Here is a 17,054-nt window from a genome sequence, read left to right as displayed (position 1 = left end):
TTCACTTTAACCAGGTAATTTCTGTAAATTACAAAATTTAAATTCAAAGCACGGTTACTGACACTGTAACAGCATTACGCTAAACGCTATGTTAACCATCCCACCATCATGATTAACCCACCTCCCCCAAGTTTACAGACAAAGTCTTATTATTATAATACTTAATGCTAATAAAGACTCTTACTAAGCAGGGATGGGAGACACTTTGGGAGGGTCGCCCCAGCAGAAACCGGCATCAGCCGGCTCTTCATCCTGGGCACTGCCATTTTATTCAAACAAAACTTTATTCAGTTGGTGCGGGTGAGGCATGACCAGGGCACTCCACTGTCTGAATGTTTGCTCCCATCTTCACCAAGGGGTTGTGTTCCTTTGGAGAACAGTTACTTTTACAAGTTAAAACTTTTTTTTAATTTATTCTCATTCATCTTAATTTTTATTTATTTGCTCAATTTTTTTTGCCTATTGGTTTGCTTGAATTCTGGATACTGGGGATTTTACTGTATTTAGCAGCATGCACTGCTTTATTTATGGTCCTGTCAAAATTCTAGTAATAGTTTCTCCAAAGTCGTAGGACTAAAGAAATGAATGTGACATAAATACAGAGACTGCTCCACAATAAAATTTGCATTGCAAAAATACATAATTTGATTCAAAGGTCAATTTTATTGATGTGTGCGCGCTGGAATTTTATTCAGGCACCATCCTTAGCACCAGATTGGAGGTACTGTAGGGCAGACATGGTATGTGACAGCTGCATCTGCTTTAAAGCTCCTCCAATTTACCAACACCAGCTTGCAATTTTCACATTCATCTTGTGTTGCAATTGGATCCATTTGTACTTCCTTCATGTGAAGCAGGTGGGTATTATTTTGCGTCCCCACCTACCATCATTTAGCAAAGAGAACAAAGCTACAAATGGGCCACCTTTCCAGGTTCAGCATTTACTCGTGACTCTGCGACTGTAGTATCCTTGTCCGTCTGCGCTCGTTTCCTTTTGATGGTGCTGACGGGATGTACAATAAAAAATATTCACAACATTAGCTCCTGTCTCTTTCCACTTCCGAGAAAGTGGACTCTTTAATCAGATGAGAGATCACTTAAGAGGCTGTTTTAAATCAAAGAGTCCCGTGCCACCACGGACCACTTTCCCCACCACCAAACAGGCTGATGGCGACTTCAACTCGTCATGAGAACCTAAAGGAAAAAGAGATGGGAGAAAAAAATGATCAAGTTTTCAGTACAAAGAAAACAGGTGCTGAGCACACTAGAATTCTTGGAATTGTCCGATGCATAATTTAATTGCACTCATTTTTCAATGATTCACACTTTTTTCTTTTAACACTCTCTTTTTCTCTGAATTTTGTTTTGTTCACCTCATTAACTCATTGATGCCTTGAAGGGGTTCGACCCAACAATTTGCTTCTTGCACCTTATCATTTATTTCCTTCTTTAATTTGGCATATATAGTCAGCGAATCTCAATACTTGCAGATTTAGGGTAGCTACAGAAGGCCCAAGATAGAGGTATAAGAAATAAAAGCTGCTCAGGTTCATCTTACAGAGATTAAACAACTTTAAGAACATAGAAATCTACAGCCCAGTACAGGCTCTTCGGCCCACAGTGTTGTGCTGACCTAATAACCTTCTCTTAAACTGCCTAGAATTTCCCTACTGCATAACCCTTCATTTTTCTCAGTTCCATCTACCCATCCAATAGTCTCTTCCTACCTTCTGCACTGCATTCCTCTATTTATAAAGTACAGGATTCTTGGCACATTTTGATCTACTTCTCCACCCGTTTTGTCCTCTGTGTCCAGTCTAGCTGGCTTTGTTTCTGCATTCAAGTCTGAGTTGGTAAAATGCACTTTGCCATCAGTGGAGAATATATGAAATCTGGTTGTTATAAATCACTTAAAGTGCAACATATTTCAAGGCTGAGCAGATCTGAAATTATTATTTTCAGTGAGTAAGGGACACGTACAACAAGTGTATGGAGACGAGTTGCAAAGAGGGGTGGCACCCAAAAGCAACTAGTTTAAAATAATGCTTAGCTTTTAAATTCTTGTATATCATAATGAGAGGCGAGGCTTTGTACTCTCCTCAAGTCAGATACAATGAAGAGACAATAGGCCTTTTTATAGAGTAAAAAAAAATGTGACTGTAAAGGTGGAGATTCTCCACCCTCACGTCGCTGACCCTTCCTTCGTAAATGCTCCGGGAGTGGTTCCAAAACGCTGACTCTGATCCTTCTGGGGGTACTGCCAGCGATGGAGCGGAGCGCTCCACCTTGTCTCATAAATGTACAGCCGCTGCAAGCAGCTGGCTAGGGGTGGGCTGATGACGTGGCGATGACGCCATCAGCCCGCAACCCAGGACCTAGTTGAGTCAAGTCCTGCAAAGACGCTGTCGCATTTCCATCTTGAAGGGAAAGGTGCCCAGGAGCAGGTGGAGGAAGACACTGTCAGGCAGGGGTCGATCGAGTTGGGTAGGCTAGATTTTTTTTTTAAAAAACGGAGATTTGGTCGGACAGAAGAATGATCAATGGCCGACTTCATTACCTGTAATCCCACTCACAGCTGGAACCACCTTGCATTTCCCAGAGCGGTTCCAGCTGAGTGGGAGATTATGGGTAACGAAGGCAGCCATTGCTCGCTGCGTATTTATACCATCATGTTGACAGGCAGTGCCATGGCAACAGTTGCCCCACCTACCTCGGCTCCGGAGGACGCATCAAGGTGCTCCTCCGTATAAAAGCGATGCTGGAGAAGCCTTTTCTGGCTGCTCAATAAAAGATAAGTGCAGATTTTTCTCTGCTGATGGAACCCACCTTGAAGCAGAGGCCCCCCCATAAAAACACCCAATGTAGTAAGGCTCAACTTTAAACAGAGAAAGAATGCATGGAGAAACCAAAAATGATACACTTAATACTTAAGGGGGTAATTATGACAATGGATCCAAAAATAGGCAATAATGATGAATAGCTACAGAGTGTAATATTAATGTTGGAAATGAGTTAACTGTCCATTTGAAAACTGTGTGACAACACAGCACAGCACATTACAAAGGCATTGCAGCAGAGAATGTTTACCAGCTTTTGCAAGAGGAATCCTACTAGTCTGCAGCCTCTTTTCTCATGATCCTGCATTTTAACACCCCCAAGTGTTGATCCAGTTTGCTTGTGAAAACCACGTGCAGATCTACCTTCATGTTGTGTGTTCTAGGACCACAGCAACTTACTGGATGATAAACTTTTCCTTGATGTTGCTTTGGCACTTCTGTCGATCACCTCAAATTTGTGACCTTCAATTCTTGACCATTCCATCAATGAGAAAATGCTTTCTGTATTCATTGTCTTTATACTTCACGTGTTTGAAGATTTCCATCAAAACTTTCTACCTTCTCTGTTCAATGGACCACAATCCCAACTTCTTTTAACACATTAACACATTTTAGTGAATCTTTTCTGCAAAACCTGTTCTCAAAGGTCTCGAAACCTTCCAAAAAATCCAAAACTTAAGCAATATTCTATTTGCAGCCAAAAAAGTATTATACAGAGGTTCAATGAAACATCTTTGCTTTAGTATTGTATGGTTGCATTTGGCTTTTTAACTGAGAGAAACACAAAAACTGCAGATACTGGAATCTTAAGTGAACAATGAGGAAGTCAGTGAATCACACAGCAGCCATGAGTATGAATGAGTCTCAATAAAGGGTCCCAACCCAAAATGTGGACCTGTGGCGACGCACATTTGCAACGGCGAACTGGCCCTGCTTGACATGCACGGTCAGCAGCAGCAAGGTTGGTGTTGTGGGACCGTCTCTTCTGTGACCTTAGAGACGGGACCAAGGATGGGCTTAAAAGCTGCAGCGCGGAATTCAAAATAGACCAGTTTTGATACTCAAGCTCACAGCCTGTTGTCCCAGTTTCTTCACTGCGCTCATTCGCAACCTGCAACTTTGGTGACCCCGACGAGTCTCCACATCCTGAAGACTAGACACAATGGAACAAGCAGAAGTAGGCCCCATTGCGTTGAAGATGCCAACTTTCTGGACGAACAGGCCCTCCACTTGGATTGGAGATCCAGATCAAAAAAATAACCTCCGATTTGATGAGATACTTCTATGTCATTAGCTCGGTCGACCAGGAAGCTGCCTCACGGGTCAATGACCTCATTCGGGTGCCGCAAGAGCAAGGTAAGTACATGGCTTTAAAAAACCTTCTCATTAACACGTACGGCCTCTCACTACATGAGAGGGAAGGCAGGCTCCTGCATTTGGATGGCCTAGGCGATAGGACCCTCTCTGCCCTCATGGACGAAATGCACACACTGGCAGAAGGGCACAAGCCCTGCCTCACATTTGAGCAGGCGTTTCTTGAGCAGATGCCCAAAGACATCAGACTCCTGTTGGCTGACGCAGATTTCAGCGACCCGCGCAAGGTTGCGGCACGAACGGATGTTCTCTACCATTCCAAGCGCAAAACCATAGTCTTGGTGAACAGTTTCACACTGCCATCACCGAGGACAACACCCAAATTTAGTCCACCATGTGACCAGGCCCCACCCCACCAGAAAACAGAGGTCCGATCCCAGATGGTTCTTATACCACCAATGCTGGGGGGCATCCACATGCAGGTGCCACCAGCCATGTTGTTCCCGAGAAACAACAGGGCCAGCCTCCATTAGTGGCTGCAGTGGCATATCCCCCTACAGCGCTTGACATGTGCACAGGCCCCACAGCTCTTCCTTGCATGCTGCCAATAACATTGCCATCAGAACCTTTGGAAAAAGGCAAATTCCTGTATGTTTTGGCGACACCACATTCCAATGGTCCTTCACCCTCGCTTCAGTGGATTTCCTCCGTGCACACTCCCTACTTGTTGATGACCTCCAGGGTAGACGACTAGTCTTTGCTGAGACTTTCCACACAGTGCCCCTCGGCATGTCCAATGAGTCTTCCACCCAACTTCCTTCTGTGGAAACCCAACATGCCAGTACAGCTGCCTCCTCACAGAATTTTCCTCCATCCTGCACCCCTAGTTCAAGTTCATGGCGTCCAACACCATATTAGCCTCACCAAGGAAGAGTTTAGGGGCATGGAGGAGCTCAGTATCGTTCGCCGTTCCGATAGCTGGTCGGGCTCACCCCTCCATTTGGTGCCAAAGTTGCATGGCAGCTGGAGACCCTGTGGCAATTATAGACGCCCAATACCCCATATCCAGGATTTCGCCGTAACCTCCATGGCGCAAAGCTTTTCTCCAAAGTTGACCTAATCCTGGGAAACCAGCAGATTCCCATGCACCTGGATGACGTCCAAAAGACGGCTATCGTCACCCCGTTCGGCCTGTTCGAGTTCTTATGCATGCCATTTGGTTTTTAAAAATGTGCCATAGACATTTCAGCACCTCATGGACACAGTTGGCAGAGATTTGCCTTTTTTCTTCATCTACGTCGATGACATCCTGGTAGCCTGCAGAGCACAAACGCATCACAAGACCATCAGTGCCGGTTCTGGGGATGCGGGACGGTGTGTTGTGTGGTGATGCACATGTTTGCAACGGCCAACCAGCCCCACTTGTCACATTCAGTCGGTGCGGCATCTGCAGCAAGGATGGTGTCGCGGGATCGTCTCTTCCGGTCTAGACCGGAAGAGCATGTATGCACTTGTGTCATTGGGAAGCAAGTGCTGGGACATTAGGGGGTAGGACCAAGGATGGGCTTAAAGACTGCAGCGCAGAATTCAAAATAAATCAGTTGTGATACTTGAGCTCACACCTGCTGTCTCAATCTCTTCGCTGTTCTCGCTCACAACCCGCAACAGACTACCACTGGATACTATCTGACCTGCTAAGTTCCTCCTAACTCTCAATGTTTGATTTTTAACCCATTCTGCCACCTTTACAAATGTGAGCACACAAACCAGCACTTAATAATCTCACTTCCTCTGCATTAAATTTCAACTACCATTCCACAACACTTGAGCAAATTAAAAAAAATTAAAGTTTTGCCCAGTGTTCTGTAATGAAGTTCATTGCTTATTTGCCAGAAGAATGTTTCCCATGGCTTTTATAATTCTCACATGATCATTTTCATATTCTTCAATCTCTTTCCTTTTCAAAGCTTTGGTGTTCCTTTGATGAGTTATGAATTGCTCCCGATTCTCAGGATTAGTGGTTATTGTTATTCTCCTTTTGAATTCTTTTATAAAACAAAGGCTGAACCAATCTTTGATGTTGGGCTTCATGCCTAAAAGGCAGATATACGTATCTGTAAAACTATGGACATGTAGTGACTACTCCAGTGGAGCTAACAAATGAATTCACCAGACACAGTGGTAGTCAGCAAAAGCACCTTTATTTAAATTTGCCTCCTCTTTTAAATCCCTTCCAGCATGGACACCCAGGATTGGAAGTGACTACAACTCACCTGCAGGGCGCGTGTCTTAGGCAGATGCCCTCATCTCCTGGGCTAGGGGCAGTGAATAGGGGTTGGAGGGTCCACATGTGCTGGTTACTGTCGACAGTAAACAGTTGTGAATGTCTCCCACTGTCTAAAGTGTACATAGTCCCATCCTTTTTGATCACGCAATGGCGTTCCTGGGGCCTGTCTACGCAGGAACACAAAGTCAGTGTCGAGGAGGGCTGGAGGTACCTGTTGCTTGGAGGTTCCATGCCAATTGGCTGAAATTGGTTTTCTTAATGCGACACATCGCAGCTGCAGAAGCTCGTCCAGATCCGAAGGGCAGGAGTCGGATGAGAAGTGAACGTCACCTGGAACCGAGAGAACTGAACCGTGAACCATTTTGCAGGCGACACTGGCATGTCTTCCTTCAGGGTGGAGCACTCTCCCAGCAGAACCCACAGCAACGCGTCTATCCAGATGGGCCCGGTGAGTCGGGCTTTGAGTGTGGTCTAGAGTTGCTGGTGGAAACATTCCACAAGACCATTGGACTGAGGGTGATATGCTGTGGTGTGATGCAGTTCTGAACGTCTGAGCATCCGGGTCCACAGCTTGTACACTCTCTAAGTCAGAGATATCGACGCACCCTGGATAAGATGCACTGCCAGTCTGGACAGCGCATCAGTGACCAGATTGTTTTTTCCTGAAACATGACGCACATCCATAGTGAACTCGCAAATATATGACAAGTGGCATTGCTGCCTGGCCGACCAAGGGTCCAATATCTTGCTAAAGGCAAAAGTGAATGGCTTATGGTCCATGAGAGCGGTGAAATGGCGGCCCTCCAAAACGTATCGGAAGTGATATGCGGCCAGGAACAACGCTATCAGCTCTCAATCGAATGCACTGTACTTCATTTCTGATGGCCGTAGGTGGTGGCTAAAGAAAGCCAGGTGATGCCACTGGCTGTTCGAGAACCACGCCCACCGCTGAATTGGAGGCAGTGGTGGGATTAGGATGCGTGAGCATTGCTGCGTTGGCCAGAGCGTCTTTGGCGACTACAAATGCAAACTCCGCCTCTTTACACTTTATGGTGAGGAGTTGGAATAGTGTGCCGAGAATGTCGGCAGCTGCCGTAATGAAATGGTGAGAGAAATTCATTGTGCCCAAAAATTTCTGCACTCATAGGAGTAGGCCAAAAATGGCCCATCGAGCCTGCTCCGCCATGCAATACGATCATGGCTGATCTAATTTATGACCTAACTCCACCTACCTGCCTTCTCCCCATATCCCCTAATTCACTCATTTAACTGTGGTAGATTTCGGGAAAGCACAAATGGCGTCCACTTTGGTGGATGAGGGAAACACACCTTCTGACATGATCTTGTGCCCTAGGAGATCAATGGTAGTTCTGCTAAACTGGCATCTGCTAGAGTTGACGGTAAGTTCAAATTCATCCAGCCGTTGGGACAGGCAGTGTAAGTTCAGTTGGTGATCTTACTCATTTTGACTGGCGATGAAGATGTCATCTAAGTAGATGTAAGCGAAATGTAACATTTGAGCGGCATTCTTCAAATCAAATGGCATCCTGAGGAATTCAAAAAGCCCTTAAGGAATAATAATTGCTGTTTTGGGAATGTCATCTGGATCAACTGGGATTTGATGATATCCCTTGATGAGGTGGACCTTCGAAAAGAAACGACAATTGTGCAGGCGGGCAGCGAAATCCTGCATGTGCAGAATAGGTTATCTGTCGGGTGTTGTTATATCATAGAGCCTGTGGTAGTCACCGCAGGGTCTCCACCCACCAGTGTTCTTGGGCACCATACGTAATGGTGATGCCCAAGGACTGTTGGACTGTTGAATGATACCCAATTCCTCCACGGCAGTAAATTCTGCCTTGGCCTGCTGTAGTTTATCTGGCAGGAGATGACGAGCGCTGGTGTAAATTGGCGGGCATGAGGTGACAATGTAATGGGACATTGTCGAGGAATTTAATTTAGGAGAGAGCACACCAGGAAATTCATTGAGCAGGGCAGCATAGGTGTCAGTGCATAGAGCGTGCAACCCAAGTAGGGAGACACATCGTTTGCTGCTTGTCAGAGGGTACATTTGGAAAGTAGTGGCGTTGACTACCTTCTTTCATTTAACGTCAATGAGCAGGTCGTGGGCCCGTAGGAAATCTGCACCCAAGATGGGCTGTGCGATGGAAGCCAAAATGAAATTCCAATGGAACACTGCCTCTCCTATCTTAATCGTGACACGTGGCATGCCAAAGCTAGGGATGGAAGTCCTGTTCGCAGCTTGAAGGGTGAGTCCATGACACTTAACCTATCTATATTCAAAAGTGGCATGCCTCGTTCATGCCTGGTTAATTCCAGGGTATCCAGGAGGAACTTCCAGAACCTGCTGTATTGGTTTTCTGCCGGAGGTGGCCAATAAATTCACTTTAGCTGCTGTAACAGTGTCTAGTGTCCAGACGACGTTTCAAAACTTTGTGTCTTCAGCTGTTATTCCACAAAGGAGGAACTGAGTCTCAGCCTGGTTCAGCCACACTCGAGGTTGGTGGGCCCAGAAAGGGGGCGAGTGAACACCTACTGTGTTAACTGCAGCTGTTGTTGCACCCATGTTGGCTGTGGATTCAAACTTCAGTTGAATCTTGCAGTTGGGGGGGTCACCAATTGTAGTGACTACTCCAGTAGAGCTGGAGTGTTAGTCAGCAAAAGCACCTTTATTTAAAATTTCCTCCTCTTTTAAATCTCTTCTGGCCCAGACACCCAGGACCAGAAGTGACATCGCCCCCGTGCCTGCAACTTGCCTGCAGAGCGCGTCTTAAAATAAAGACGACGGGATCCCCACGCCATCTTGAAGGTGAGTACTCAACTCCTCAGTGCGCCAAGACTCGGCCCGCAGTGCCACGCACGGCCTCCCCTGACCAGGTGAGCGAGCAGCGACCAGGCATGCAGCACTGCATGGCTGCTCAGCGAGTCGCACAGGCGCTACAGACTGTTTAAATGTGAACCATTGCTAATGACCATCCCTTTTAATGTAACTTCCCAACCTACTTTAGACACCTCATCGTATAAAAGCAGAATATTCTGTAAATACTCAACAGGTCACATTGCATTTGTGGGAAAGGAACCATGTTAACATTTCAGATTGAACACCCTTCCTTCATCAGTTCTGAAACATTAACAATCAAACTAGTGATCTCTTTGTCTCCCTTCCTCCAACTCCTCACCCCTTACCTTCCTTATAGCTACCGTTATCAGCTTGTTTCTCTTCTACCCTCCCCCCTGTATCCTGTTGGTCTGTGTTCCTCTCCCTTTTTATTTAGACACCTGCCTTATTTTCAGCACTCAGGCCTGAAAAGTTGACTGCATTCTACTTCCTACTTTATGTTACATAATCTGCTGATTTCCCCCATCACTTTTGTGCACTGAACTAGTGATGAGAATGTTTTCATCATTAAACCTTTGAAGGGACAGAGCCAATTTTTTAATCACTTACTTGACATGGAAAATACTGGGTAACAGCCATTCACAAGCTGTTGTACTTCATGACATCTAAATGGACATTTCCTCCACCCCCCCACCACCCAGCTTCAACACATCAAAGCACTAAGGAACAACATTTTGAAATCAAAAATTTACCCTAAGAATGCATCCCTTCTATTTGGGCTCCGGCATTCACAATTTCTTTTAACTTTTATTGCAGTTTCTGCTAGCTTAATTAGCTACAGTCAGGTCAAATTTATTCTCATCTGACTGTACAAGTACACCAGTTCTCAGTGCACAATATACAGACATACAACCCGTCCTGATCCGAAAAGAATTTACTCTGGATACTATCCAGCAGATCAGGTCAGGTTCAAGAATAGTTATTTTCTAGCAGCTATCGGACTATTGATAACTCTCCCCCCCCAACCCCCTCCACGAGCTTAACCCTAACTATAGGGTGGGACGGTTGGCATAGTAATTATCACTCCAGTGATTGAGACCAAGGTTCGAATCCTTTACGTTCTCCCCATGTCTGCATAGGTTTTCCCTGGGGGCTCCGGTTTCCTCCCACTGATCAAAACGTAGGTTATTTGGGTGTAAATTGAGTGGCACGGACTTGTGAGCTGAAATAGCCTGTTAACATGCTCTATGTCTAAATTTAAATTTAAAAATAAACTACTCTGACCCACCTGAAGAACTAACTGCATGACTGAAACTTCACTTTCTTGAACAAACTACAACTATGCATACTTATTTATCACTCTTTTTGTATCCATCACCTCCTTTTCTGTCTTGGCATACTGTGGTAATTTAATCGATACTATCGCAATTGGTATATCGAACATAACTGTTTGGCTGTAGCAAGCACGAATTTCAGTGCATTTGTACGTTGATAATAAGCACTCGTCATCACTGCAAGGGATTAAGTGGTCTGTTTGACCCATACCTCAAGGTCATGTCTAAAATACATCATCTGATTCTCAACCCCACCACCTGCACTCTCCTTTCTATTACTGTGGAATGATCTGCTAACTGAAATAGTGAATGAAAACTCAATTTTAACATTTAAGAACAATTTGGACTGGGAACAACATTTCCCAGTATGGACTGGGTGCAGGTCAGTGGGAATAAGCACAGCCTGGAAGGACTGGTTTCTGTGCTGTCATGTTCTCTGGTTCCAGTGAAACAGGAGTTGAGGGGCAAGGAGTTATCTTACATGAATCTGGCAAGTTTTGTATTTCTTCTATCTGGTTCATTACTTCCAGGAGAGGAGGAATTAATAACTCTTTAAATGTTTTATAGAATTCTATTAGGAAACTATCCTCTCCAGGCATTTTATTGCTCGGCAGCTTTTTTAATATACCCTGTACTTCCTCTATTTCAAATGGTTTTATCAGTTTGTTTTGCTCCTCTTTCTTGCAATTTCGGCAGTTCAATTTAGCTAAAAACTCTTCTATTTTATCATCTTTCCCCTCGTTCTCAGTTTGGTATAATTGATCATAAAATTCCTTAAAGTTCTCATTAATGTAATTTGTTTGTCCTTTTTCCTTGATACCAATACAGTTCTTTTAGCTTGTTCTGTTTTAAGTTGCCAGGCTAATATCTTGTGCGATTTTTTCTCCTAGCTCATAATACTTTTGCTTTATTTTCATTATGTTCTTCTCCCCCTTATACATTTGTAATGTTTCGTATTTTATTTTTTTGTCCACCAATTCTCTTCTTTTTGTTATATCATCCTTTGTTGCTAGTTCTTTTTCTGCACTTACTATCTCCCCTTCGAACTGCCCTATTTCGAGATTATAGTCCTTTTTCATCTTAGATACATAACTTACTATCTGCCCTCTAATGAAGGCTTTCATTGCATCTCATAATATAAATTTGTCTTTCACTGATTCCGTATTTATTTCAAAGTACATTTTAATTTGGCGCTCAATAAATTCTCTAAATTCCTGCCTTTTAAGTAGCATGGAGTTTAACCTCCATCTATATGTTCTTGGTGGGATGTCCTCCAGTTCTATTGCTAATAACAGGGGTGAATGATCAGATAGCAATCTAGCTTTATATTCAGTTTTCCTAACTCTCCCTTGAATATGGGCCAACAACAAAAACATATCAATCCTTGAGTATGTTTTATCCCTACTCGAATATTATGAGTATTCCTTCTCCCTTGGGTGCTGCCTCTTCCATATATCCATAAGTTTCATTTCCTGCATTGATTTAACCATAAATTTGGCCACTTTATTCTTTTTGCTAGTCTTTTGTCCAGTTTTATCCAACATTGAATCCAAATTAAGGTTAAAATCCCCTCCTATCAATATATTTCCCTGCATATCTACAATCTTCAAAAAAATATCTTGCATAAACTTTTGATCCTCTTCATTAGATGCATATATATTGATCAAATTCCAAAATTCTGAATATATCTGACACTTTATCATTACATACCTCCCTATTTCCTCCTTTATTTTGATTGGTACATTTTTATTAATTAATATAGCTACACCTCTAGCTTTTGAATTATATGATGCTGCCGCTACGTGCCCTACCCAGTCTCTCTTTAATTTATTATGTTCCACTTCAGTTAGATGTGTTTCCTGCACAAATGCTATATCTATTTTTTTCTTTTTTCAGGAAATTTAATAACTTTTTTCATTTAATTTGGTAATGTATTCCATTAATATTTATAGTCATATAGTTCAACATGGCCATCTCATATCCTGTTTACACTTCATTTCCACTTCCTCACCACCACCATCTCCCTTTTCCCCATTTTCATCTCTCAGTTTTCCCTTTTTGAACTCAATGTATGACAACACATTTAAAACATAAAATACTTCAATAACTCCCACATTTAATATTCCCTTAACCCCAAATGTCCCCTCCCCTCTCTCAGTCGCCCCTTATCCCTTGCCAGGCAACCACAACTTCCCTCTCCATTTGGATTGTGAATCCGCTCGCAAGTGTCAACTGATTTCGCAGTGAGTTATTCTCTCCCACCTAACCCCCTCCAGAAAAGACTTCTTTCTTCACATATAACAAAGCTCCCCACCTTTTTTTCCCCCTTACTTCCCTTCTTCCCTTTTCTTTCCCTTCTCTAATTCTTACATATAAATTATTTTTACATCTTTATATGTATTTTCTCACTGTTCTTCATTCTTGTTACATCTGGTAGGAGATGACGAGCCCTGAGATGATCTCTCCTTCTGTTCTACAGGCGTTCTGCAAATTCTTGTGCTTCCTCCAGATCTGAGAACAGTCTGTTTTGCTCCCCAGGGATAAATATTTTAAGCACAGCTGGATACCTTAACATAAATTTATAACCTTTTTTCCATAGGATCGATTTTGCTGTATTAAACTCCTTCCTCTTCTTTAAGAGTTCAAAACTTATGTCTGGGTTAAAAAAATATTTTTTGACCCTTGTATTCCAATGGTTTATTGTCTTCTCTAATTTTATTCCTTGCCCACTCCAGTATATTTTCTCTTGTCGTGTATCTCAGAAACTTTACTAAAATGGATCTTGGTTTTTTGTTGTGTCTGTGGTTTCGGAGCTAATGTCTGTGTGCCCTTTCTATTTCCATTCCTTCCTGTATTTCTGTCATTCCCAATACCTTTGGGATCCATTCTTTTATAAATTCCTTCATATCTGTGCCTTCTTCATCTTCCTTTAGGCCCACTATCTTTATGTTGTTTCGCCTACTATAATTTTCCATCATATCAATTTTCTGAGCTTACAACTCTTGTGATTCTTTAATTTTTTTGTCACTTTCTTCCAATTTTCTTCTTAAGTCATTCACTTCCATTCTACAGCTGTTTCTCGTTCTTCCACATTTTCTAATCTTTTCCCTATTTCTGTCATGACCAGCTCTATTCTACTCACTTTTTCTTCTGTACTTTTCATTTTACTAAATTCTAATGTCAACCATTCTTTTAATGCTCTCATTTGTTCTTGAAATTTTTAGCTATATTCTGTCCATCTATTTTACCTTCTATTTCTCTGTGCAGATCTTGGTCTTCTTCTTCCTCTTCCTGTGTTTGTGTCTTCTTCTTCTCTTCCTTGTATCTGTGTCTCTTCTGACTTTCTTGACGAGTTGCTTGCCTCACTTTGCTGGGCTTCTTCTTGCTTGGCTTCTTGCTGTTGATCCTCTTCTTCTGGGCTACTCATCTGTTGGTCCTCCTGCTGCTACTCTTCTTTCCTAACACTCCCTTTCCTGTCACTTTCCTCTTCTTCCAGCTGAGAGCCCTGGTGTCGGGCATCCCTCAGCTGGTCGCGCTATGTTTGCTCGCTCCTCAGCTGGGCCCCCCTCCCGTCGGTGTTCTCCTTTTCCTTAGTGAGTGCACAGCGCACTTTTGTTTGGCTCAGAGAGCCATTTTTGCAGTCTAGCGGTTGCAACTCTGCGGGGTCGTCACCAACCTTGGTGAACGGGCTCTCTTCTCTACGACGGCTCCCTGTTTCTTCATGCAGGTAAGGTCTTCTCCTTTCTTTTCCGGCGTCTTTTCTTCTTTTTTCCCCCGTTGTTTTTACTTTTTCCTTCTTGGGTGCCATTTTCTTTCTTTTCTCTACAACTTTATCTTTTATTTGTTGTGTTTTGTGTTTCGTGAACTTTGAGTTTTCTTCACTTTATTTCTTCTTTTCTGGAGAGGGCTGGTATTCTCCTACTGGCCACTGCTCCATTACGTGACTCCTCCAGGGGCAAGGTGTTTAGGTGAACACTGACTGTCAGAAGTACAGGTTTTTGGTAAATTAGTCTGCCTCTGCCTGTGACTTGAGCAGAAACCTCAGTGGCCAAGACAGCATTCTATCCTATTAAATGATTGTTCGATTCATGACTTTGCAAACCACTATACAAATAAATAGAGGGGTAATAAGATGTATATTCAGTGACAGACTTCACTCATAACGCGAAGGCATTCTTGTGGGACCACTATAGACAAAGTAGTTGTGTTTGTCTCAATTATGGCCTATTCACTTGATAAAAATGCATTGTAGTCAAAAAGGTAATGATTAAATTACAGCATTAATGTTTCACAGGCTTAGAATAATAAACCTGAAAACAAGTTCCACTGCAATATCAATAGAAACTCAATCCAGTTTATAAATGACCTTCAGTATATATGCGTGTAATTGTCGATACCGTGTAAAAGTCAACCCCCTATTTTGGTCCAAAAATCTGGTCTTTTTTCATATATCGCGTGTAAAAGACAACCCTTCCCCTTAATTTTGGGCCTGGCTGCCACCCACCGGAGCTCCTGACGCCGACTACCAGTTCTCATCTAGGCCCCAGCTGCCTGCCCATCTGAGATCCTGACACCCTGACCGTGGATCTCTTTTGTCCCTTTCTGCATTATCATAAATGTAATTTATAGCTTTAATATTTGCACCTGTAATGCTGCCGCAAAACATAAATTTTGTGACATGTTTATGACAATAAATTCTGATTCTATTCTGAGCAGAAAATTTAGAGAGAATGCAAATGATCCTTTTTATACATGAAAAATATCTCACAATGAAACAAAAGAAAGAAAGAGTAGCAGCGTCAGGCCATGTGGCCACTTGAGTTAATTCAGCCATTCATGATCATGGCCTCAGCTTCATCATCATCTTACCGAGCATAGTTGCTTGTTTCAAGAATTTGTAGCTTGTTTCAAAAGTCATCTGTTGAAGTGGTGAGGAACTTGACTGAATGCCAATGCGATTAAATGGCTTGTATGAACCGTCAAAGCACATGTAATCTGCCACAAGAGAAAGATGTCGTTGGTCCACCTGGATACCTGTTTGAGACCAAGACAATAATTATGATTCAACTTAACGGCACAGAAGTGATCACTGATGTAATGGGCAGGATGGACTGTAGCACAGTACTGCAGTAAAGAATTGTGTTTCTCACTACACTGTAAAATTATCTCGAGATCCAGACTTGATCAATTCTAAGCCCCTGAAGTAAAAGATTTGATTAATAAAAATTCCTCTTTCCAACACAAAGATTATGCAAAGCATAGCAAGGTGGTGCAGTACAAAATAAAAGAGTGTAGCTCAAGATCAAGATCAGTGGATTGCTTTCATCTCTTCTCACAAAGGACTCCAAAATCTTTGCACTACAGAAACTGAATTTTCAACTCCTGGTTTCATGTGCGCAGGCAGGAGCTTTGAATGCACAAGGAGAGGAAGTATCAGAGCATAATGTGCTCCCTGAAGTGGTCACGTCAGATGCACATACATACACTTGTTGAGCCAAATCTAGCAAATCTACTGAACAAGAGAGGCTGTTTCTTCTGAGAGCAGTCTAGAATGTAAACAAAAAACACTCACAATCTCAGGCCATGTGGAAGTTATTTACATTCAGCTAAGGGCAACATTTCCTTATTCAGATAGTTACAAATCTTAGATATCAATACTTGTGACATTATTGATTATTTATTTCCCAACACTGAAGTTGATAAGAATTTTGGATACTTGAGGGAATAGGTCAGGAAGACGGACAATGTAGAGCACAAGTTACATTCTTTTTTTTTTTTTTTTTAATTTTTTATTTTTCACACCATATATCACAATAGCCATGATATACACTTTTTCTTTTCCACACATTTACAGTGACTTTTTCTCCCTCCCCCCTCCCTCCTCCCAAGCCACCCCCCCACCCCCCCCCCCTCTCATCCATTTTAGGTATACAATCTAGGTTGCATTAATTCAGTTAGACAATGTTGTCATTCAACAAAAATACACCAGAAATTCTACTGAGTCCATTCTTTTCTTTTCTTCTCCTTCCATCAACTTAGGTAATGTTTGTTCCCGGTAGGTTTTCGCTATTGTATTTAATGTAAGGCTCCCATACTTGTTCGAATATTTCAATATTATTTCTTAAACTATATGTTATTTTTTCTAATGGAATACATTTATTCATTTCTATATACCATTGTTGTATTTTCAAATTATCTTCCAATTTCCAGGTTGACATAATACATTTTTTTGCTACGGCTAGGGCTATCTTGACAAATCTTTTTTGTGCATCTTCCAAGTCAATTCCAAATTCTTTATTTTTTATGTTACTTAGGAGAAAGATCTCTGGATTCTTTGGTATATTGTTTTCTGTTATTTTATTTAATATCTGATTGAGATCATCCCAAAATTTTTCTACTCTCCCACATGTCCAGATTGCATG

General features: G+C 42.5%; 1 protein-coding gene across 4 annotated transcripts in view; it reads right to left on the bottom strand.

The window, feature by feature from the left end:
- Nucleotides 1-643: 643 nt before the first annotated feature.
- Nucleotides 644-17,054, bottom strand: part of polr1a (RNA polymerase I subunit A) — a 217,102-nt gene continuing 200,691 nt past the window's right edge. For all 4 annotated transcript variants that reach the window (XM_069923650.1, XM_069923651.1, XM_069923653.1 and 1 more), the window contains 2 exons: nt 15,502-15,666; nt 644-1,194 (listed from right to left, as the gene is read on the bottom strand). In XM_069923650.1, the coding sequence (XP_069779751.1) occupies nt 1,094-1,194; nt 15,502-15,666 (266 nt within the window). In that variant the 3' untranslated portion in view covers nt 644-1,093. The remainder of the gene's footprint in view (nt 1,195-15,501; nt 15,667-17,054) is intronic.

This window comes from Narcine bancroftii, chromosome 3, assembly GCF_036971445.1.
Source record: "Narcine bancroftii isolate sNarBan1 chromosome 3, sNarBan1.hap1, whole genome shotgun sequence".
NCBI classification, from domain to species: Eukaryota; Metazoa; Chordata; class Chondrichthyes; order Torpediniformes; family Narcinidae; genus Narcine; species Narcine bancroftii.
The sequence above is the reverse complement of the archived record's forward strand: the minus strand, read 5'-3'. Positions and strand labels throughout refer to the sequence as shown.